Consider the following 23471-nt stretch of genomic DNA (forward strand, 5'->3'; position numbering starts at 1 on the left):
CAAGTACATGCATTCTATGGTAGGCAATGAACAATTCACACAATCAGTATACTGGTACCTGAATGTATTTAAATTTATCAAGCTATTGAAATGTCACTATATATCGAAGATGTGATGATGATCGATGCCTTATTGTCTAAATATGTCAATTTAACTCTTAGGAACTTAGTCTGAAAGGATGTAAAAGACAAGGTGGTGACTGATTACCCTAGATGGTTAACAGGAACCATGCCATCAGATTATTGTGCTATATATTTTTAGTATACTACACAAAAATAATTATATGCGACACATTATTAGCATGTCTATAATTTGGTAGGTTGAAAGAAATCTATTCCAAGGTCATTCCTGATATGTGGAGCGATCCTTCTTGTGTTAAGAGCATCACTCCTCGTGTCTAAACAAGGCACTGCTTGCAGTCTAGTATTAACAATATCAAAGAAAATGTGTTCTTATGATCAGCCATTATCCCATATTGTTAAAATGGCTAATACAAAGGGGTGAATGATCTTGCTCTCTATTATTATCAAGTAACCATATTCATGGTAACATAACTGACACATTAGTATAACAGTGTCCAAAGAAATCTATACATTTAAATTTATGGAGCGATACAATGTTACTACATCTTGAAGATTTGACGATTAATGCTGCAGTTATGTATAGGTATACGAACGTATAATATAATGTACCAGCATCCATAAGACATGTAAAATTAATATTGAGATATAGATTTTCCGTATCTTGGAGATATAGACATCCAATAGGTAGATTAATTTAATATCAAGATATGCATATTTTTTTTATATCTTGGAGATATTGTGACATGCGACAAACTTATGTAAAACCGTATAGGAGAAGGCACACTGAATTAACTCTGCAAATTTAGTTTGCAATAATTTGGGTAGGAATGACAAGTCATAGGTTCGCCTGTGAGGAGGAGAAATGCCATCTGGCCTACATAATTTAACACGTGCCACAATAGTATATTTGAATATAATAAAGATATATATTTTTCATGTACATCATTCTGCACGCGATCTCGTTAGCAGTTGCAGCGATGTCAATGAGACAGCGCAATGGTTATGGTGTTCTTAACTTTTTATAGGCTAATGCATCATTACCACTATGTCTTTAAGATGTGAAGTATCTCTCCTCGTGGTCTTGGTGAATTGGGTGTGTGTACCATGTGTCCAACGTTAGCAGGAGGCTACAGTTGTAGATTGGAGATCGGAAATATGAAAGTCAGCCAGGGTTCCTCTTGTGGATCCATATATTGGTACCCATAGCAAATTAACGCGGCTAATGGCCCTGATTTGAATTTCCATCGGTGGCATGACCAACCAAACCAACTTGCGGCTGCATAAACGGAGGACTATCTAGAACTACTCCCCTAATTCAAAACAATATAGGCCCATCATCATCGGCCAGCCTGAAACGTGCGATGAGTGATCCCAAAGCTTAGAGCACACTTAGATAAACGCATTAGGTAAAACCTTTGGAGGCGCCCCTCTTTATTATTGGATAAGGGCAGCTCACGTTGCCCGACCGTAACACGACTATTTTCTTCATTCTAAATTATTAGTTATTTTGTGTTTTCTAAATATAATTTTTGCTATGTATTTGAATATATTATATCTAAGTGTATAGTAATAACACTAATAATTTAGAATGAAAAAAAGTATAAATGTTTGCCAGGGTGGATTGTCCGGCCGATCTACTGCTAACGTGGAGGCCCAAGGGTATGCCAAGGATATAGCCAAACACGCGCCGTCTCACCGCGCTCGCGACGCACGTGCGATGATCGTGCAGAGATAGAGACAGTCAGACAGAGATGCGATCCTGGTTGTTGACGATGGCCCTGTTCGCTGTGCTGGTGCTGGAGGCTGCTGCTGGAGTGGTGTGAGAGAAAAACATTGTTGGCTGACTGATGACTGGAGGCTGCTGCTGGAGTGGTGTGAGAGGAAAACACTGCTGGCTGGCTGTAAGCTGCTGGAGCATGGTCATATGGCTGCGGCGTAGAGATCGATGCGGTGCTGATCGCGTCGAGGAGATAGAGATGTGATCCTGGACGGGCTGACACGGCCATGGCCTGCGGGGCGACTAGAGCGGCGCGGTCAGGAGGGTCGTCGAGACGGCTGGGGCGCGGGCGGATGGACCGGAGGAGAAGAGGACAACTCGGGGGGTGTCCGGCGCGGCGCGGGACGGAGGTCAAACGACCAGCGAGGCCGCGGTGACGCGCTAGAATCCGTGCGCTCGCGCAGGCCAGCCAGGGGACGACGTGCCGACGAAATTGCCAGCGGCTACAAGTGACGCCGCCAACGTCGTTGGGTCTCGCGCAGTCCGTGTCCGTCCCGCTCGAGGGAGACTTGGTGCGGGGGACTGCGCCGAACGAGCCGCCGCCCACGCAGGCAACGCACGCACGCAGAGCGGCCAGCGGCGGCCGCCCACGCCGTTGCCAGATGGCCCGGCGGGCAGCGCCCCAACCCCGAGTGGCACCACCCCCCGCGTGACGCCGCGGTCCGCGCAGGCAGCCCGTGCCGCGGGGCACCTGGCGGCGCGCCGCGCAGGCGTGGTCTCCACTTTGTGCCGTTGGACTCTAGCTATTTAGATGCTACGCGCACCAAAACCCCAGCCTTGTTTAGATGCAAAAATCAAAATTTCAAAATTATCATACCAAAAGAGAATCTTATATGCATGAAGTATTAAATTTAGATGAAATAAAAAACAAATTGCATAGTTTGCTTTTAAATTGCGAGACGGGTCTAATGATCATAATTAGTCTATGATTAGACACTAAATTGCTACAATAATTACTATAGTAAATATGTGTTAATAATAGATTAATTAGTCTTGATAAATTCATCCCGTAGTTTACAGACGAGCTCTGTAATTAGTTTTGTGATTAATCTATGTTTAATATTTCAAATGTGCAAAGATTTCATTTCAAAAACTTTCCGGAGGCAACTAAATAAGGCCGTGGTTGGGAGACACCCCTCGCTCTGACAATCAAGCTAGCCAATCCAAGCTTTCTATAAATTCTCCATGCATGCATGTTTTTCCAAAAACTTCATTCTCTTTATTTGTTAGGTTGCTTTGCATTTCATTGCAGTAGTTGGCAACAAATGATTTTTTTTTTCAGTTTTAATCAGTGCTTGCCAAATGACATAACAACGAAAGGCTCGGTCATAAATTTTTTTTGTTCATTACAGAAATATTAATACATTATGAATGTGGCATTGAGGAGTTCACGGTCCATAGAGAAGTTAAACGTGAACAGAGTAATATTTATCTCTAGGGGACTACTGGAATTCTGAAGGAGAACATTACAAAAGAGCTGATACACGCCTAACATAATATTCATTGTGAGCCTATGCAAGCAAAACATTCAGACATTAATAGTAGGAATTTACATTGGACTATACAAAAATTTGGAGCTGAACTATCATTTACACTTATATGGTTACATGCAAAGTGTCGGAAGCATGAGCAGCAACCAGCAGGTATGAATTTTGGACTAACAACTAAACCTATTGAAACTAATAAGACAACAATATGTAACATGAGGATACATGGGCAGGTATAATTTTCAGGCAGGACTACCTCAATTCATGTAGCCTTGCTGTGTAGCTAGGCAGCCATTGTTTTTTTAATATGATCCTATTTTCTCTAGTAGAAGGTAGAAAAGTTAGCTGGCAACATGAAATTTAGAAGAAGGTTTTGATACATAAATAAACAAAGAATTTAATCATGTATATCATATTAGATCACTGGTTGCTTTGATCATTAACTTGGATCAAATAATACCAGAAGACATATCTGCACTGAATATTCAAGATGTGATATAATTGGAACAAGGTGTTTGATTCCATAGAGCAAGGGCATATCAACGAGTGCAGAGCAGGGTCTATCAGGCTGAGCGAAACTAAATTGGATGAAATACACCAAGAATAAAAAAGTAGCTTTTTTGGTAGCTTGAGATGTCCTCTGTAACAGCATGGATAACTCAATCGAGGTTTGCAAATGAAAGTAATAATAAAACATGTGATGCCATTATCAAATGTATAAAGACATGGGGAATCTGATCAAAGAAATTGTAAACACTCAAGATATACAGGGAAGCTGGAAGGTGCACTTATTATTATTGGGCCTACTAGCCAAAGGGCCTCTAGCTGAATTGGTTAGGAGAACCCAGCGGCACTCCTCAGGTCCTGGGTTCGACTCCCCGTGGGAGCGAATTTCAGTTTGAGGTTAAAAAAATCCCCTCGCTGTGTCTCCCTTCGAGGATGTCCCGGCCTGTGGTAACGGTGCGGCCCAGCCTGGGGGCTGTGGCAGTGGTCGCCGGCCCAGGTTACGGTGTAGGCCTTGGGTGAGGCCGGGGTTCGGGGGTTTTCTCGGCCTGGCGTCGAGAGTTCTTCTCTGTATGACAATACCGTTGGGGCGGTCTTTCCCCAGCCGGCCGAGTTTTTTTATTATTGGGCCTACTTGATCAGTAATGTTAATGTGGACAAAAAAAAAGTAATCAGAGAACAACTCCTGAGAGAAAAAAAGTAGTACATTATATAGTTCTTGCAAAGTCTAGGAGGAAGCTTGTTTCCTCAGCTAATAAAGTTTCTTTTGCAGATCTGGCCAAGAAATGTTAACATGAAAAAAAAATCTGTAATCAGAGAACAACCCCAGTGAGCCAAAAGGAGTACATTCTATAGTTCTTGCAAAGTCTAGAAGGAAGGTTGTTTCCTCAGATAATAAAGGTTGTTTTGCAGGTCTCTTTCAGTGGGCATCATCAATGTTGTACAGCAAGAAATGTACTACTCAATAAACCTTGGTTTTGTTTCATCTGTTCTAAATGTAATCCACACGAAATCAACAAATATTTCCCAAATGTTTTTATTCTAGATGTGAAATTAAATGGTTAAGATGTGCAAGTACAAATGAACCCGCTTTCAAGTACGATCTAAAGAGACATTTCATCGAGCAAGTTGCAAGCATAAAAGTTCCTATGAGCATGAGAGCATCCAGCAAAGGGGAAGCATAATGTTACCTTGCTGCAGCAAATAAAAAAAGAAGAAGAAAACTTAATCCATGCAGCCTAATCATCTGCAAGAAGCAGCAAGGTGGAGAGAAATCCATGGCATAAATTGCATCAGATGATGTCATGGCCTCTCAAACTGAACGCAAGAAGAAAAACAAAGCAACATGAATCTGCTGATGTCCAATGTCCCAATCAATGCAAGATGAGTATGCAAGAATAGATTAATGAAAGATCGCATGTTTGCAGCGCATTGATGTTGGGAGCGGGTGAAGCCATGGCTGCAGAGCACATCTCCCAGCGAGGCCTGCACCTAGCACGCCATTTCCTTTCTGGAGCCCCACAAAAATGCGGAGGGGGAGAATGGAAGTCAAGAACTCGTAGTTGTGGTGCCCGTGGTCGAGGCCGGTGAAGATGAAGGGCGGCATGGGAACCAAGTTCTTCGGCAGGTAAGTTGTCGGGAGGCCCGTTGGGGCGGAGGATCCCGCACGCGTGGGAGTCCTCGTCACAGACGGCAAGGCCGGACAGGACGAGTTCCCCCGGCAGCGCAGCGGAGACGTTGGCAGACGCGGCGGTGGAGTCGGATACCGAGCAGAGCATCGCGCCCGAGACCAGGACGCCGCAGGTTCGGGCGCCCCCCGCGGTGAGGTAGCGGACGAAGGTCGCGTCGGCGAAGGCCGCCTGCACGGCGCTACCGCGTGGGCCCCAGAAGCGGACGGCCGCGGAGGCGTTGGCCTCGACCGCGCAGGAAAACCCATCGCCGGAGAGCGGTGACCAGAAGGTCCCACCGGCCTGCTCGGGGAACCGCCCGCCGCGGCGGGGACGGCGACAGCGCGGGATAGACGACGGCAGGACGATGAGGCGACGCAGAAGCACGGCGGTAGTGGGCGCGGAGGGGTGCGCCGGGGAGAGCATCAGGTGCGCGAGGCAGGGTGCGTTCAGCGCGGCGGCGGCGACGGCGGCGCCAGGCGCGGACGGTGAGCGAGGATACGAGAAAAAAAGGAGAGAAAGGAAGAAATGAATAACGCGCTCGGGGTTCGAACCGCGGAGCGAGCGTATACGGCAAGGGGTTTTTCGCAAAAGCGACGGAGGGCGGGTTTTTGCAAAACTACCGTGAAATTGGAAGTTTCGCTTCTTCGTGTTCAAATATTTTGGATATCAGGGGGCTATACGTAAGGAAAAAAATGAAGTTACTGTGCACAGAGGGGTTATCTATGTTGTGGGTTAAATTTGTTGAAGTCGGAGGGTTGTTTTGCAAATTTCCACGCTCCTGCCTGGGTGCACCAGACGGACGGGATCGCGGCCGCCAGTCGAGGCGACGTAGCGGCCCTCCGAGAGCGTCAATCCCAGCCCAAATAGGGATTTGGATTGCGCGGCACTGCGGCAGGTTTGTATGAACGGCCCACAACTCACTTCGTCGTCAGCTTGGCAGCAGCTCTTTCGGCGATCCGCTCGCTCCTCCTCCCAAACTGATTGGCCCATTCCGCCCAACATCGAAGCGAGCTTTGAAGGCCCGCCCAGTAGCTTGTCGTGGTTCGGGCTAATGCTCTTCGCCTCTTCGGATGGGCCTTCCCAATTTTGAAACCTCTATCTTTCCTATTTCAACAAAAAGGGTCTGTATTTTCCCGTCTTGTCCAGGAATGTGCATGCCGTGCAGGAGCAGCCAACGACGGTCCACCGGCCGGCGATGTCCTCGCTCCCTGGAAAAGCAGCTGTTAGCGCCACCCGTCGCTGCCGTCGGCGCTCGCTCGGCTCCTGGAGTCAAGCCTGCCCGGTTGTCACGCTTTTTTTTTGTGTGTTCACCCTTGATCTCGTTGCTATTTTAAGCTCGCGGATCACCACCTTCCATGAATCTGAAGGTCGATGGAATGGATTATGGAATGTAACCGTACGGATACGATCATCGTTCCATTCCACAAGGGGGGAAAAGAAACGATGGACCCGGGAACGATGCTTGCATCCCAAACGGGCACTCCAGTGGTGTAATAGCTGTATTTGGCACGACCTGCAGGGCGTCCGGGCGTCAGCCCGGTGAGTGTGATCTTTGCATTCCTGGCACGTACGCGGAAGAGTCAAGTCGGCGTACACCACCAGCAGCAGCAGCGCAGTGCTCGGCACGCGGCGCGTACGCTAGCTTCACTACTACAAAACAGGCCTTTGTTCCAGGCCATTTGTCCCGGCAATCTTTGGGCCCGGGACAATAGGTGGCTTTTGTCCCGGGTCCAACGGCTAGCCGGACTAGCGAGAGGACAGAGGTCTTTTGTCCCGGTTGGTGACACCAACCGAGACAAAAGAGAGGCCTTTTATCCCGGTTGGTGGATACAACCGGGACAAAAGGCTACGCGGGCCTTTTGTCCCGGTTGGAGACACCAACCGGGACAAAAAGCCCCCTTTTTGTCCCGGTTGGTGTCTCCAACCGGGACAAAAGCCTCTTCACGGACTGACTTCGATTGACATCCGTTTATTTATTTTCACCGCTCCTCTCTCTCCATCCCTTATCTCTTTCTTCTTCCCTCGGCATCTTCTCCCAGTGAACTAATTTCCTCCCCTCCCGCACTCACCCCTCCCACTCCTAGCTCCCTTCGATGCGCCCCTCCCCGGCGCGGGCAGGGCCTGGCGAGCCGCCGCACGGGCGCGGGCGGGGGCCGGCCAGCCGCCGCGCGGGCGCAGGCCGCCGCGCATGCAGGACGGCGAGCTGCCGCCGCTGCAGGCCGATGGGGATGGCGCGGACGGGTGCAGGCCGGCGGGCGCGCCGCCTTGGACGGGTGCAGGCCAGCAGCAGTCGTCCAGACCGGCAGCAGCAGCCTTGGACCGGCCAGCAGCCGTAGGCCGCCAAGAGACGACCAGACCGGCAGCAGCAGCAGCCCAGACCGGCGCGGGCTGGGGCTTGACGAGCCGCTGCCGCAGCGCGTGGCCAAGCGCAGGGGGCGGGGACTCCTGCCGCCGTGGGCCGGCGAGAGCAAGGACGGCGACGAACCGCGGGCTCTGTTGTTGATTTTGTTTGTTTGTGAATCTTTGTGATGTGAATCAATAATTTTAGATCTTGTGTTTTCTTGTGTGTGAGATAAGCATATTACTTGTGTGTTATGTGTTGTATGAAGTACTGATGCGTGATGTGTTATGAATTTTAGATCTTGATTCTGAGATTGCTTAGATCTTGATTTTGAAATTACAGTTTTGGATAAATTTTTTGATTTGGAGAACCGGCTTGCAAACGCGGAAGCGGGAGCTAGCTATCCGATTTTTTTTTGTTTGTGAAAAAAGACATTTGTCCCGGTTGAATAGCTGCCGGGACAAAAAAGACATTCACATTTGTCCCGGATGGATAGTCCCGGTTGAAAAACCGGGACAAAAAGTAGTTACCAACCGGGATAAAATAGCGATTCTGTAGTAGTGCTTGTGGCTGAGTTGGGGCGCCCGGTCCTCTCGTCTCCTCCATGAAAGCAACTCCGATCAGCGGGCGAGTCCTCGGCCGGCCGACTCCTTGACCCGGGCAGTTGCCTCGCCCCTGCGCCAGGATGCACCCAGCAAGGGCCGGGCCGGGCGGATGCATCATGCATTCATGTGCGCGCATCCTGATCAGAATTCAGACACGGCTGCGGGGCCGGAGGTCGTCACCCCGGGCGCCCCGGCTCAGGGCGATAGGGGCCCCGAATTAACTGCTATCGCTTTCTGATCCGAACGTCTGATGCTACGCTTCATGTGCGGCCATGGCCGCCTCCTCACTGCAAGTTGTTCTTGCCCGTCTACTCGTCTCTCAGAACCTGATTGATTGGTTTTCAAAATATGCGGTATTGAAACGTGGGCATATCCATGTTTTAGCATGCTAATATTTTGGTATTGATTGGTATAAAAAAAACACCCCACCGAACCAAATGCTGTTTTAAATTTGCCAAAAATTTATTTAAAACATAGGTATATCCATGTTTTAGCATGCTAATATTTTGGTATCTAACTAAACAATACCTCACTTATAATCTGGTGCTAGATCACGCGTCTTAGCGTCGTTCCGAGGCTAAGGATGGCTGTCCCTTCCTCCATCACAGACCGGGTCTTGTGCATGGTGGAGTCGTCCAAAAATCCGCACGATGACAGAGGCCCCTGCGAGGACGTGTACACGCCACGCGGGCCAGGAACAACGGGACTACTGGTACGAGACAGTAGCTGTCAGCAACTGAATCGACCTACCTAGTATATATTATATATAGTACGCCACATGCGGTAGTAGATGGAGGCAAAGATGACTGTATAGCTCCAGTAACAAATTAAACGTTTCCACTGTCCTCCTCGTTGCGAGATGGAGATAATAATTCCCCACCCCATTTTAAAACGAGTGTTATGCACAAATAGTATTGCTACCCTTGGAAGCTTCTCGAGCTAACTAAACACGCGAACGCCTGCTCGTCACCAGCCCCCGGTCCCCGGCTGGTACGCAGTACACGCGCGCGCACTCATACGAACACGTTCCTGAATTCCCCCATACGTAATCGCAAAAAAAAATCAGACGCCAGTAATCGTTGGTTCCTGCGGTGCAAGGTAGCTCGCCAGCCACAACCGCAGGGGACGACTTCCTCGATCGCTCGCTCTCCCCTGACAGGGACGTCCCGAACTCCCAACCGATTCCTGAACCCTGACGACGCCCCGGCCTTGACGAAGCGAGTAAAAGCGACCACGCGCGCAACTTGCTGCGACTATCACACACGCACCTGTCACCTGGCCGCCACTAACCTGCATCGCCCTCTACCGCGCGGCGCGGCGCGCCACGGTTTTTCTCGACCCCGCCGGCGACTTCCGAGCGCGCGCGCGCCCTGCCTGCGAATGCGAAGGCTCGTCGAGGGTGAGGAGGCATCGCCGCGCCGCCGCCGGAGCCGAGGCCCGAGGGTGGCAACAACCAAAAGGCGAGCGCGACTCGGAGGTTTCCGATGTGATTCCGCGGGGGCCGGCGGGGCACGGGCACGGCACCGTGATCGGCGACTCGGCAAGCGTCTCCAAAGTTTCAAGCCGGCCGGTGGGGGCCCTACCAACGCGTCCCCATCGCGTGCCTGTGTTTCGCACAAATCCGTGGCGGGAGCACTGCAGCCGCACTGTGCTATTCGCTGGATAAATGATTGCGTCTTGTTGGATGTTGTCACCAGACACCAAATAAAGCACGCACGTATAAACTAGAACCACTACTTAAATCCGAGAGAGCGTATTCATGTGGCTGTATGTAGTGCTGGGTGTCACATGTCGTACTCGTTTAACTGGAATGCTTAAAATCGATAGATACTAGTAGCACGCTCCACAAGTTGAGCTGAATAAACTGGCTGTACTGAACAAAATACGGCTCAAATTAGGAAAAACTAGAGCCAATCTGTGTCGTACTTCTCCAAATTGGAACGCCATTTTTTTTATTCACACTTGATCTGATTATTTACTATAGAAGTTCCTCAGAATTTGCGTGTCCCAAAAATTACTACAAAGTTGCATATAGTAGCAAATATCTTTAGCCAACTGATGCAATTAACATAGCGGGGCCCATAAACAAGACCCGTGAAAACAGTGAAAGAAGGGGGCATAGTTTGACATGATCGTAAGTAAACCATAAAAGGATCTGAACGAACACCTTTTTGGTGACACTGTACATTTTTGGACAAAAACACAATCAAATCTTTTTGTACTAGTACTACTCAAAGACGGAACTTGCAAAATCGGAAGAAGAGACGAAGGCGTGAAGCGCATGGAAGCAAAAACATGGGGTAGAAAAGAGAAAAGGGAGAGTTTTTTTTTTTTTAAAAAAAGAGAGAGAGAAAGAGAGAAGAGGGAGATGGAAAGAGGCGCCTTGCCCCTCCATTAATGAGCTAGACCGACCCCACGGTTCACCCCACCACCACCACCCTCGCTCGCAGGCAGGCAGCAAGCCCGGCCAGCTGCAGCCATGATTCTACATCTCCTTCCAACCCAGCAGAGCAGCGAAAGGATGACACCACAAGCCAAATAAACCCAGGCGTCCTACTGCTTCTAGCTCCCTCCCTGCGGCCGGCCGAGGCGAGGAGCTAGGAGGAATCCAGCAGGGGAGCGCCACGCGCGGCCGCCTCGCGTAGGGGTTTTAGTTGGTCCTCTTTGTTCCTGATGGGGAACTGCGCCGGCGTGGAGGGGAACGCCGAGATCAACCCTTCCTTCAGTGCCCCCAATTCGTCAGGTACTGAAATCTCGTTTCTTGGGCACTCGGAGTGAGCGTGGTTGAACCCTCCATGTTTACTCTGTTGTTTCTAGCAAAGATTTTCTTTGTTTTCTACTGGGGGGATGAGCGTTTACTGGGTCCTTTTGTTGCACTTGGAAAGAACAAAGAATAGTCGACCTTGATTCGAATAAATTGCTATGTTTTCATGCCATCCCGAGAATAGAACAATCTAATACTCCATTTCGGGCTTATTATGTCAGAATTGGTAAGCGAAAATACTCTTAGGTGAAGAAAGTAGAATGCTTTCAAGACGATTGCAACATTTTCTTTACAACAATGTGAGATTTATTAGGCAAGAAGTAGTAGCGCTTCAATTCTGGAAGCATAGCATCTGAAGGGGCAGACTAATATAGTAGATGCTTGTAATCCAGGGACCGGTTCTAAGAACAGCAGCAAGAATGCAACCGACACCAGCACCTTTGGTACCAAGACATCCGGCTCTTCATCGTCGGTGCCACCTACTCCTCGTACGGAGGCAGAGATTCTGGAGTCATCAAATGTCCGAAAGTTCACCTTCAGTGAGTTGAAAGGCTCCACAAGGAACTTCAGACCTGACAGCCTGCTCGGGGAGGGAGGCTTTGGCTCGGTCTTCAAGGGATGGATGGATGAGCGCACGCTTGCACCTGTGAAACCGGGCACTGGGATGATTGTCGCCGTGAAGAAGCTCAAGCTCGACAGCTTCCAAGGGCACAGAGAATGGCTGGTTGGTGCACCCCCCCCCCCCCCCCCCCCACTCCTATTGCATCTGTTTGACTCGAAGGTGGTCTTGAATTGTGTCTGCAATTACTTTGTAGGCTGAGGTAAATTACCTAGGGCAGTTGTCCCACCCTAATCTTGTGAAACTTATTGGGTACTGCTTGGAGGATGAACAACGGCTTCTTGTTTATGAGTACATGCCAAGAGGGAGCTTGGAGCATCATCTTTTCAGGAGTAAGCTCTCAAGTTTTCTTTTGCGAAGTCCTTCATTCTTGCCTTCGTGCTTATGAGAAGGACTGAATGCTATGATATTACAGGAGGGACGCATTTCCAACCGCTCCCGTGGAACTTACGGATGAAGGTTGCACTTGAGGCGGCCAGAGGCCTTGCTTTCCTGCATGGCGACCAAGCTAAAGTTATCTACCGTGATTTCAAGACCTCCAATATTCTTCTCGACTCGGTCTGTATGCAAATCATTCACTATAAAATATGTGCAAGTCAATTGAACTTTGATCTAAAGATATTTAATTCTTTATTTGACTTTTTACAGGAGTATAATGCAAAATTGTCTGATTTCGGTTTGGCAAAAGATGGTCCAAGTGGTGATAAAAGTCATGTCTCTACTAGGGTCATGGGGACACAAGGATATGCTGCCCCTGAATATCTTGCAACAGGTAATCTTGCAGCATGATTTGCCAGCCAGTAAATATCGGTTTGCTGTTGTTTTGACACTTTATAATTAATATGCTGAGAAAGTGGGTAAATGAAACTTTGGTGTTTCATCATAACTGATTCCTTTTTAGTTATTTTGTATTTCATCAATCCTCATTCTCTTTTTCATTATTTCTCAATTTCTCTGATGTTGAGAAAAGAAATATTTTGAAAGACAAGGATACTGATTGTGTGCATGCAATTTGTATTAGATTCATTTATTCAATTTTATATGGCATGGTCCTGCATTGTGCTTAGATGTACCTTTTGTTTAAAGCAACTCATTTATCAATTGCAATTGGGGAACATAAAATAATTTGTGTCATCAAAGAGCGCAGCATGTTGCTGTACAGTCCCTTCTTGATTGGCATTTGTTGTCTTGTTCGTGTGCTCCTTACGATTTAAAAACTCAAAGAATAAGTGTATGATGTATGGCATCCTGTAAAGGGGGGAAACATCGAGGCATCACATTATGCTACTTGAAAGGCACTTTATGCTGTGCAATGCCTTTGATTAGTCCAAAAAAAAATACAACTAGATTCTGTAGCTGGTTTCATGCATGAACTACCATGAAATCAGAAGTTATGGTACAAGTCAACGCACGAATTCTGATTACTCGACTGCTTCCAAGTTGCTATTGTTCTGTAACCTACAAATTTGCGCACATGATCTAATGGTTTAAGTCTACATGGCTTGCATATGTATAATTAATGGCAACGTCTATTGTGTACAGGCCATTTGACCGCGAAGAGCGATGTGTACAGCTACGGTGTTGTTCTTCTGGAGTTGCTGTCTGGGCAGCGTGCTCTGGACAAGAACCGCCCACCTGGCCAGCACAACCTGGTGGAGTGGGCTAGACCTTACATCACCAACAAGAGGAGGGTGATCCATGTCTTGGACTCGCGGTTGGGTTCCCAGTATTCCCTTCCTTCAGCGCAGAAGACCGCAGCCCTAGCACTGCAATGCTTGTCGATGGACGCACGATGCAGGCCTGGCATGGATCAGGTTGTGACCGTTTTAGAAGGACTTCAAGACACCAAGAGTGCAGTGAAATCTGGGAAGTAGGAGAATTGCTAGTTACGGTTGTCCTTGCCTCTCTGAAGAATCGTCGTCTTGTAGTACTCCAATGGAGTAAAACGGTGAACGGATGAGGGATTTCTGGGGCAACTAGCTTCTGAAGAGTGTATAATATATCTTGCTTTGTGTATAGCTAGCAGCTTCGTTGGTGCAACTTTTTCCTCTACATATGTATATTTTAGCAGTCCACTTGTGTTTTATCGAAGTTCAAAAATAGTTCCTTTTTGGTCCAGCTGCATTTTCTTCAGATTCTTGAACTGCTTTGCTGCAGAATCGTCACTGCAAATTGCCTGCCAAGCAAACAATACCTACCAATACTGTGCTACTAAAAAGTAAAACAACAGCGAGAATGGTTTTATTATTTTGATTTCAATAAACATGTACTTTTATTGCTTCAGAGAACATATAACATGAATGCATAGCAGAGAAACAATGACATCCGTATTCTCTGGTTCCTCCACAAATTACAACTAGAAGGAACTCAATACTAACATATCAGTGACATGGATTGTAGAACAGGTTCTACAGGCGTTTAGGTTTCAGGAGATTGAAACAAAAGCTTCTAAAGCATCGAGTACATCACGGCAAATTGGGATAAGCCGTGATGAGCTCAACATGTGTGCAACTAATAAACACCTAAAATCTCCGGCCACCAGAACTATAAGGACGACCACCAGGGTACTGGCTACGGTGTTCAAAACCACGACCCCGACCTCCGCCACCACCATGGAACTCTGGGTAATCAGGTCTATCAGTGAAGGATTCATACTGGCCATGGCCAGAAGCATAACCCCGATGAGCTTCTCCATAAGCACTTCCAGCTGCAGCGGCAGGTGTGGCTGCTGCTGCTGGATGATAACTATGCTGTTCGCCAGGCAAAGCTGTTGGGTGATAACCATGCTGCTCCCCAGCCACGGAGTTATTGGCATAATGGCTTATGCTGGCCTGCTGGTATTGCTGCTGGCGTGCCAAGGATTCCTTACGCAGGAATTTATCTCTATAGTTTGCTTGCCGAGACCGAAGTGCTAATAGTTTCTCCTGGTACTGCGTATTTATCTCCTTCAATCTCTGCAAAGACACATAGGAAGCATGAAACGATGGTTGTCTTGGTTTCAAATAACACATATAAGTACCAATAAACAGAATGCAACAGCAACAGCAGATAGTTCAATCAAATATAGCAGCTCCAGATTCCAGAGTGCTGTAAGGGTCACAACATTATACTAAATCCCTGTGGCGATTTCCATTTCCCACAGATTACTTGTTGAATATTAGAAATGCATATGATCAGCAAGCATACAGTGTTTTTAAGAAAAACATGGAATTTAAGTTCACGTGGACCCGTCACCTTCAGTTAGCTGATTCGTCCATTATTATAGGAAACAAATCCAAGCATGAAGATCCCTTGAATCACAATACAACAACAACAACAACAACAACAACAACAACAACAACAACAACAACAACATAGCCTTTTTTCCCAAGCAAGTTGGGGTAGGCTAGAGATGAAACCCGAAAGAAATAAGTTCAAGGTTCAGGCACAATAATAGGAAACAAATCCAAGCATGAAGATCCCTTGAATCACAATAATAGGAAACAAATCCAAGCATGAAGATCCCTTGAATCACAATAATAGGGTAAGCCAATGAATATATGGACAACCATATGAAGGGGCAAGATTACAATTCCAATTTAGTAAGTGAACCATGCTAGCTTTCTAGGTGTGGGATGTTCTTATATATGTCATACAGATGAAAACCTGAATGGTAAATCTGCTTAGTTCATTGCAAGCAGTTTGGTCATGCTAGCATGTACAAGCTGATATATTTGCATGCAAGTTGAAAATGTGCATAAAACTGACCAAGTTATGAGATACAAAATAAAAACCAATGGTGTTAAAGTAGCAGTTTACCAGCATCAACATATGCATTTGTTTTCCTCGAAAGGCCAATTGTACCAAATTGAATTAGATAATGATATCACTTGGGTCTTGAGAAATGGACAAGGACCTCATTTCAATGGTCAGAAGGAAAATAAAAAATAGGAGTAAACAACAGCAAAGCATTCAAGCAAGTTGATCAAGGCTAAAATAAAATTCAGGACAATTCAATGAAAAACTAATCAAACAATTAAATCTGTATACTGCAATGCAACTATTACTAGGTAGGGGACATAGGGCAGAATCATGCATTACTTCAGTCGTCGCATACCAAAGGGGGAAAATACTGTACATTTTGGCATACCTCCATGTGTCTAGAATTTTCAGCATCCTCTGCATCCTGTAGTTCCTTGGATAGCATCATAATGTCCTCATGAAAACTTTGCTCTAGACCTTCAAATGTCCGAGGAAGATTATAATCCTCGTATCTTGTTTCAGTCCTATCTGTACGGGGCTGGTCCCTAGTTTCCTTGCTGGGCTGCTTTTCAAGACCTACCTTTGGATCAGATCTCTGTCCATCGTAAAAGGACTGTGAACCCGCAGCACTTCGACCTACATCACTAAAGGTCAGCATAATATCACAGAACTGTAAGCAATTGCTTACTAGTTACTTCTGCTTGAACATTCCCAAATAGAATTACCCACTCTATGATTCCTATGCAACCACCACTTCAACCCTCCATCAAATATATAGGGTGTGCCAGTGCAACTAGTTGTATTTTGCAAGTGATAAAGCAGGACTATATGATAGAAAAAAGAAGTAAAAGTATCAAACTAATAAGAAGCAGTACTTGCCTTCCTTATATGCATATGATGGAGCCTGGCTTGGCATGTCTGGTCCACCTCGATCCCATTGACTCTGCCTCACCTTTGGGGGAGTGTACTGGTGCTCCCCAGAAGCTTGCGCAGGATCTCTTCCAGTATAGCTGTTCTCAGGGTGTTGCTGCACCCTTTGCTGTGCCTGGTAGTGATGCAACTGGGCAGCAACCATGGAATTGATGTCTTCTTCACCGTATTGTCCCTGTCGCCTCATTCTATCCTGCATCTCTGAAACAAAAAAGTACCAAGGTTGGCAACAAATTGTTTGAATTTCAATTAAAACAGAACACAGTTCGTGGGATAACCAATTGGGAAATCTAGACTAAACAAACATATTATGCACCATCAGATATTCAGATCATCGTCCCAAGAGCCCAAAACTAACAGCTTAGGCTAACATGATTCGATCCAACACCGAATTCCTCACTACTGCAGCGATATCTCCAAAGACCTAAAATGGTGAAATTTTCGAGTAAAGATTGGGCCACGTCATCAAGCGTCCATTCGATCTCCAGCGAATGAATCGGATGTGCCGCTACTGCTAGTAGATGGTGTGTATTCCACACGTCGAGACGGGCTTCGAGTCTCTTCGTCTCCAATGTAGCTCGTCTGCTTGTGCCTAGCGTCGCCCACCTAGTCTTCTTTCCAATACCCAAGCAGACAGCGTAGCAAACGATCTGTTCTGTGGCGCGCCGGCCATCTCCAATTCTCCATTGCCGCCGCCACCCTTCTTCCCCGACGGTCCGTCACCAAATTCGCCGTCCTCGTAAAGTTCCACTGCAATTCCTCGCAACCACGACCTTGCTGCCCCCTCTGCGACCCGTTTTGGCCTTAACCCCCTCCTTTAATTCCCCCAATCATGGAGGGCCCATCGCCGGAACTCTCTCATCGCCGCCGCCATCGTTTGTCGCAAAATCTCTCCGCCGCGAATCCCTGGTGACCGAGTATTCTTGCAGGCCCCTCGCTCAGCCTATCCGCTCGCTACAGCGCCACCCCCGACCCATTCCACCCTACTGACCGAGCCTAGGGGTAAGCTCCCAGGCCCCTCTCGCGCAGCCTGTGCGCTCGCTACCTCGCCGGCCCCGACTACGCAGCGCATCCTCGCCCGCGCTCTGGGCTTTGGCTGCGGTCAAAGCCGGCTTGGCCGCGCCTTGACCCGACCAGCGACCAGGATCCCTTGGTTACCTGCGAAAGTAAACATGCGAAAGCTTCAAAAACGTGTACTCTGCTTGAAAACTTCTTAGAACTGTGCTGCGCTACTACTTTTCCTGTTGTGTATACAGAAATGTTGGAAGTATTATCTGTATTTAGTAAGAAGCAATACTAAACATTTTTACTCTAACTGAAATTATTTCAGGATTTAACTAAGGGTCTGCTCTGTTCCAAATCAGCATACTACAATTCAACACATATTTACTTCTACGCTTTGTACTGATCTGTTAGAGCCAAGATATTGAGATATATGAAGGCAAACCTTGTCAGTATTAGCATAATCGATCTATTTTAATTTCAGTGGTCATGTAGTTTCCATAGGGCCCTAATGATATAACTGAAACAAAATATGATCATGACTAACAACCTCAAGTCAGAAACTCAAAGATTATTATCACTGTAACTCATTCCTAGAAATTGTTAAATAATCTGGAAGATATCATATACTATAATCTTACAAAAAAATTATATTTATTTTTTGTGTCTATTTCCAATACCAGACTTTAGTATTCAAAACAATAAAGATGCTCTAGATATTACAATATTATACACTTTGTAATGAAAAATTGTACTTCCACTACAGGCCTGAAAAATACAAAGGAGCAAACAAAACTGAAGACTAGAGATAACCACGTAACAAAAAGGTGTGCTCTAAAAAAATGTATATATTTATACTTCATGTTATCCTTACATCTATTACAACTGATCTAGAATAATAAAAAATTTTAAAGAAAATTGTTGCCGCAAGCATATTGTCTATAAAAGATCAAATAACAGTTTTCTATCCTTAGTGTAATGCAGTGGGGACAAAATATATTAGGGTATTAAATAAATAAATATAATTTATTTCAACTACTACAACTAAATTTAAACAGATTCTAGAGTTTCAGTTAATGTACTCAAATCTGCCACATTCAGGTCCGGATATCTCCAGATTTTGCTACTGAACATTGAAACTCCCAAGTCAAAGATGTAGAGGGTACTTTCCTCTACACTTTTCGTTACATGCTCTTCCTTTCATCACCCAGTATCATATTTAAAAATCACTCTGAACATAACTGTTTTTACTGGAGTCCAGTGTTTCAGCTAAAACTGTCAACTTTAGGTTCACATTTCCTCTACACTTTTCGTTACATGCTCCTCCTTTGATTCGCCATGTATCATATTTAAAAATCACAAATCAATGGAGAAATTAATGTCATGTAACTCATTTTTTTCAATAAAAATTGTTTCTGCCCCTATTATTATAATTTGCTTTTTTACTGGTTTCTTCTACAATTTCATCAGTTCAGACTGCGATATACAAACCCAATAGGTTGGCCCGCTCCAAGGAGGGCGCGCAAAGGCACACCGGTGTTTCTAGTCTATCATCTAATTGCAGAATTCAACACCAGCACAAGGTGATATTTCCATGCTTCCTTAGACGACTGCCCACAGAAGTTGCCGAGCATAGTAGCCGCTAGTCCTTGGGCGGGACGACAACATTAGGATCTCAGAATCGAGTCGACAAAAGCATCAGCTTACCAATGGAGCAGAGGGGGCCAAGCGGGCGGAGACAATGACAGGCTACGGGTCAGCCTTAAAACCTAAGAGGACCAGCTAGACGGAACCCTTAAAATCGATAACGAAGCGGGGGCAGAGACTCACCTTCGATTATCGTGCGCGGTTGCACCGGCGCGGGTTGAGACGGTCCTGCCGGCTGCCGGGACCTGGCGCCTGGCGGTGCGGTGGCGAGGGCGGCGGGCCTAGTTCGGAGAACGGGGAGATTGGGGTGGAGGGGAGGGGCGCGGCCGCCGGCGGGGAAGAGCGGGGGAAGGGGGCCGACTAACCGAGTCGCGGACGGATGTCAGGTGGGCTTGGCGGCGACAGCCCAAATTTGTAGCGGCTGGTGGCACAGTTTGATTAATGGGCTTGAGATTCGCGATTTTTTGTTGAGGCGACAGCGTGAAAGGTGGGCCGTGGCCTTCCGTTTCGGCGGACCTCTGCTTTGCGAGCCTGGGAGGAAGATTTGAGGGCACCGCCTTCTGGGCCAAAATTCACCACGGCTGGGCTCTTACCTTGTCGAAGAAGATCTGGTCTCAGGTCGAATAATGGGCCCCAGAATACAAACACGTTGTTAGCGTCAGTGCGGGAGGCCCATAGTAGTAGTCGTGCGTGAGCTTTCATTGTTGAAGAAGAACTGTAGTACTAGTCTGTTCGCCTAACAAGCTCCCTCTCCTTTCTCCCCTTTTGAAACAAGCTCTCAAGGTTTGGCACAAAGCCATCGGTGCAACTTTCCACGGAGCTAGAATGGTAGATCAGTCCATTTCCTTTCGTACCAGTTCGGTGCAAGTACGAGAACGTCCTTCCATCTTTATTATTCATTGTCACAAAGAGTTCAGGTCAATGTTTTGCACCGTACGTGCTTTCCAAAGTGGCAAAGGCTTCGTTCTTTCGACAACTCGCCTGGTGCTTCGAACGCAGTGGAGGATCAGAACACATTCCAGAACCCGTCGCACGGAGGAGCAGCGCTTTGGAGTTTCGGAAAGCAGCCGTCACACACTGTCATGCCAGAGCACGCAGCATGATCTGGAGTCCGTGGTAACGCGTTGGGCGAGTCCAAATCGTCCTGCTCCGCGTCCGCCCCGTCGCGTCGACCACCACGTGCGCGGGTGCCGGCTGGTCAAAGGAAATGGTACAGCGCCACCCCTCCCGCGCGCGTCGCCGCCCGCGTGAGGACGGCTGGACGGGGAGAAGAGAAGCTTCCACCCCATGCTCTTCTCGTGCGCGCGCAGCTAGCTAATCTAGGGACGGCTAATCTAGAGGCCACCCGCTGACAGCGACCATGCATCCCCCGGGCCCGATGGCTAAATGTTACTACTAGTCGGCAGCAGTCTTCGGTCTCTCCCCCCTATTGCTCTCGGAAAGGCTTATCGGTAACCAGTTTTAAGCAGCTGGTAATACTAGTTTGACGCTGTCTTTAATTTCTTGCAGCGCGTCAAGATGGACTACCGGACGAGCAGGCAACCCTGGGCGTCCGGTCGTTGGTTGGGAGTTGCGAGCAACCGTCTTCCTCCGTCTGTAAAAGACCAAAAAGGCCACGGAGCTCGTCTTCTTCACGTGTTCCACAACGCGGCGCCAACTCTCCCTTTACCTTGCCTGCCCAATTCGGACTCAAACTTGGAAGATCAGAAGCGTGTGCTACTTCTTTGTACCTATCTATATCCTATCTATAATTCTACCGGCAGAGAAGCCGGCGGGAACCCATGCGGCGCTGGCTCATGGCGGCACGCATGGAGCCTTTGCCGGCTCGGCACTTCGCGCATCATCTCGCCAGTTCCCGTGCGCCCCGTCACCTCCGAAAGCGATTCCGCAGGGGTTGCGTTGCGTCCTCTCGGCCCAAACGTACTTTATTCCAACAGAGTTTTTTCAGACAAGGAAAGAAGGATGAGTTGGGCAGCCCGGCATGTGTGCTTAACGCTGTGCTGTTCTCAGCAGGGCGAGGTGTGCACGAAACAGTAACCTGCAGGCAACGAGCTGGACGGCAAGATTATTCTCTGAGTTCACCACCTTGATCTCGTTTCTGAACTGATTTCCAAAGTTTAATCGAGCTGCAAGTTTTCTCTGGAGAAACGTCGACAGAGCACATGGCGGAAGCGTGTAGCTCGCCGATTAGCTGAATAATGAAAATGAAATATCAGGACCCCATGGCAGAGGAGATTAAAATACCAGCACTAGTACTAGCAAGCTAAGCTACTAGGGTCTTGTTTGCTTTCTCCACGCTATTCCATTCTAAAAAAGAATTTTATATGTATGGTGTATCAAATAAAGTCTATTTGTAAAAAAATTTCAAGAATAAGTGTAACTTTTCGCGATGAATCTAATGACGGTAATTAATCGATGATTTGCTAAGTGATGCTACAGTAACCATCGTCTAATCGCGCGGTCAAAGGTCTCGTTAGATTTTTCAAAGTCACTGGCGCGGGATCTGAAGTTGGTTTTGTAAATGGGCTTTATGTGACACCGTAATTAGTGGTCAAAGTGTCACTATTCCCTAGCACGCCGCAAACCAAACAAGTCTAGGCTGCGATTTTTTTGGGTTAATTGGAAATATACCATTGCAAGAGTTTGAAAAATGCTACAACAACTTTTAATATTTTACATATCCCTCTCTCCGACTCTTCAGTATGGATCGTATCGCCCTTCTGTCGTACGTCGCCATCATCAACACTCAGATCGCTACGTCGCGTCGATTGCCCTAGCGCCGCCGCCGCAGACCCTTGCCGCGGACGCGCAGGCGGCAGGCCCCTGCCGCGGGCGGCCGCTGTTCCCTGCCGCAGGCCAGGCCCTACGCGGGCGCCTGGGTACGGCCACTGTCCCCTGCCGCAGGCCAGGCACCTGCCGCGGGTGCCTGAGCTGCACGGGCGCAATGAATGCGTGGCGCTGCTGGTCGAGGACGGCGCCGGCGTGTAAGAGCTGAGCATGCATCTCCAGCCGATGATCCTCGTTCCAAGATACCTGAATGGTGAATGCCATGTGGTGGGGTTCAGTGGTTGCATCGTAGGACGCTGCAGAACCTGGACGGGAAGACGCCCATCGACGTCGCCAGGCTCAACAACCAGGAGGACGTCCTCAAGCTGCTCGAGAAGCACGCCTTCGTACAGACGCTTGCTCGCTCGCTTTGCTTTGCTTGCTTTCTCGGCCCAAACAAGTCCCTTCTCTATCATCCAATCCTGCGCCCGTGCAGCTCAGGCACCCGCGGCAGGGGACAGCGGCCGTGCCCCCAGGCGCCCGCGGCAGGGCCTGGCCTGCGGCAGGGAACAGCGGCCGCCCGCGGTAAGGGTCTGGGGCGGCGGCGTTAGGGCAATCGACGCGAGTGTCGATGATCGGACAAGCGACCTACTACATACTCCCTCCTTCCCAGTTTATAAGGCATACACGTATATCAAGATTCAAACCTTCTCATCTTTGACCAATAATTTGACTATTAAATTTTTGTTTTTATAATGCAAATTTCATATGATTGGATTCATAATCAAATATAGTTTACAATGATTATAAGCTTATAATCAAAAGTGATATAATATATGATAAATAAATGGTCAAAGTGTTGTTTAGAAGACCGTGTCATGTTCCACCGTGCCTTATAAACGGGGAAGGAGGGAGTACTACAGAAGGGCAATACTTGCCCTGTTTGATGCGCGCTAGAATCCCAGCTTTAGAAGAGAATATTTCTCGCATAAAGGACTGAATGAGTCTATTTGTAAAATCATTTTAGGGATGGGTGTAACTTTTCGCGACGAAACTAATGACGGTAATTAATCGATGATTTGCTACAGTGATGCTACAGTACCATCCTCTAACCGCGCGGTCAAAGGTCTCACTAGATTCTTCAGGGTCACTGGCGCGGGGGTTCTGGAGTTGGTTTTTAAACTGACTTTGTTTGACAACGTAATAAACGGTCAAAATGTCACTATTCACTAGCGCTACAAAACTAAACGGGACCCCTATCGATGATGGGATAAGCGACTTACTCCCTCCATTCACTTTTGATAGCTATATTTTAAAAACTCAAATGTTCACAAATGATAGCTATATTTGCTAATAGTATGGGCTGTGGCATTAAATAGCACTAGTAACGATGAGTTTCCAGTTAAAGCATTGGAGGACCAACAAAAAAGTCTGTGTTGTATTTATTATATGATAAGTAAAGTTATTTTCCTTGGTCATTGTGTCAAGATGAAATATAGCTATCAAAAGTGAACGGAGGGAGTACTACAGAAAGT

General features: G+C 47.4%; 2 protein-coding genes across 2 annotated transcripts; one reads left to right on the forward strand and one right to left on the reverse strand.

The window, feature by feature from the left end:
* Positions 1-10834: 10834 nt before the first annotated feature.
* On the forward strand, positions 10835-13968 carry LOC120692578 (receptor-like cytoplasmic kinase 176). The gene is made up of 6 exons (XM_039975930.1): positions 10835-11210; positions 11624-11955; positions 12047-12182; positions 12266-12408; positions 12499-12622; positions 13393-13968. The coding sequence occupies exons 1-6, from the start codon at positions 11141-11143 to the stop codon at positions 13722-13724; spliced, it is 1137 nt and encodes a 378-aa protein (XP_039831864.1). The 5' UTR covers positions 10835-11140; the 3' UTR covers positions 13725-13968.
* A 179-nt stretch (positions 13969-14147) lies between these two features.
* LOC120692579 lies at positions 14148-19549 on the reverse strand. Its single transcript, XM_039975932.1, has 4 exons — positions 19354-19549; positions 16471-16722; positions 15980-16227; positions 14148-14804 (listed from the first exon to the last, which is right to left on the reverse strand). Exons 2-4 carry the CDS (start codon positions 16718-16720, stop codon positions 14373-14375), a joined length of 930 nt encoding a protein of 309 aa, XP_039831866.1. The 5' UTR covers positions 16721-16722; positions 19354-19549; the 3' UTR covers positions 14148-14372.
* Positions 19550-23471: the final 3922 nt, after the last annotated feature.

The sequence above is a fragment of the Panicum virgatum genome, chromosome 9N, assembly GCF_016808335.1.
Source record: "Panicum virgatum strain AP13 chromosome 9N, P.virgatum_v5, whole genome shotgun sequence".
Lineage (NCBI taxonomy): Eukaryota > Viridiplantae > Streptophyta > Magnoliopsida > Poales > Poaceae > Panicum > Panicum virgatum.

Coding starts and splice junctions, on each gene's coding strand:
- LOC120692578 (XM_039975930.1), top strand. CDS start 11,141: ATGGGGAACTGCGCCGGCGTGGAGGGGAACGCCGAGATCAACCCTTCC. Junction 12,409..12,498: donor CCAATATTCTTCTCGACTCG/GTCTGTATGCAA, acceptor GACTTTTTACAG/GAGTATAATGCAAAATTGTC. Junction 12,623..13,392: donor CCCTGAATATCTTGCAACAG/GTAATCTTGCAG, acceptor TATTGTGTACAG/GCCATTTGACCGCGAAGAGC.
- LOC120692579 (XM_039975932.1), bottom strand. CDS start 16,720: ATGCAGGATAGAATGAGGCGACAGGGACAATACGGTGAAGAAGACATC. Junction 16,228..16,470: donor ATCATATGCATATAAGGAAG/GCAAGTACTGCT, acceptor TTAGTGATGTAG/GTCGAAGTGCTGCGGGTTCA. Junction 14,805..15,979: donor AAAATTCTAGACACATGGAG/GTATGCCAAAAT, acceptor GTGTCTTTGCAG/AGATTGAAGGAGATAAATAC.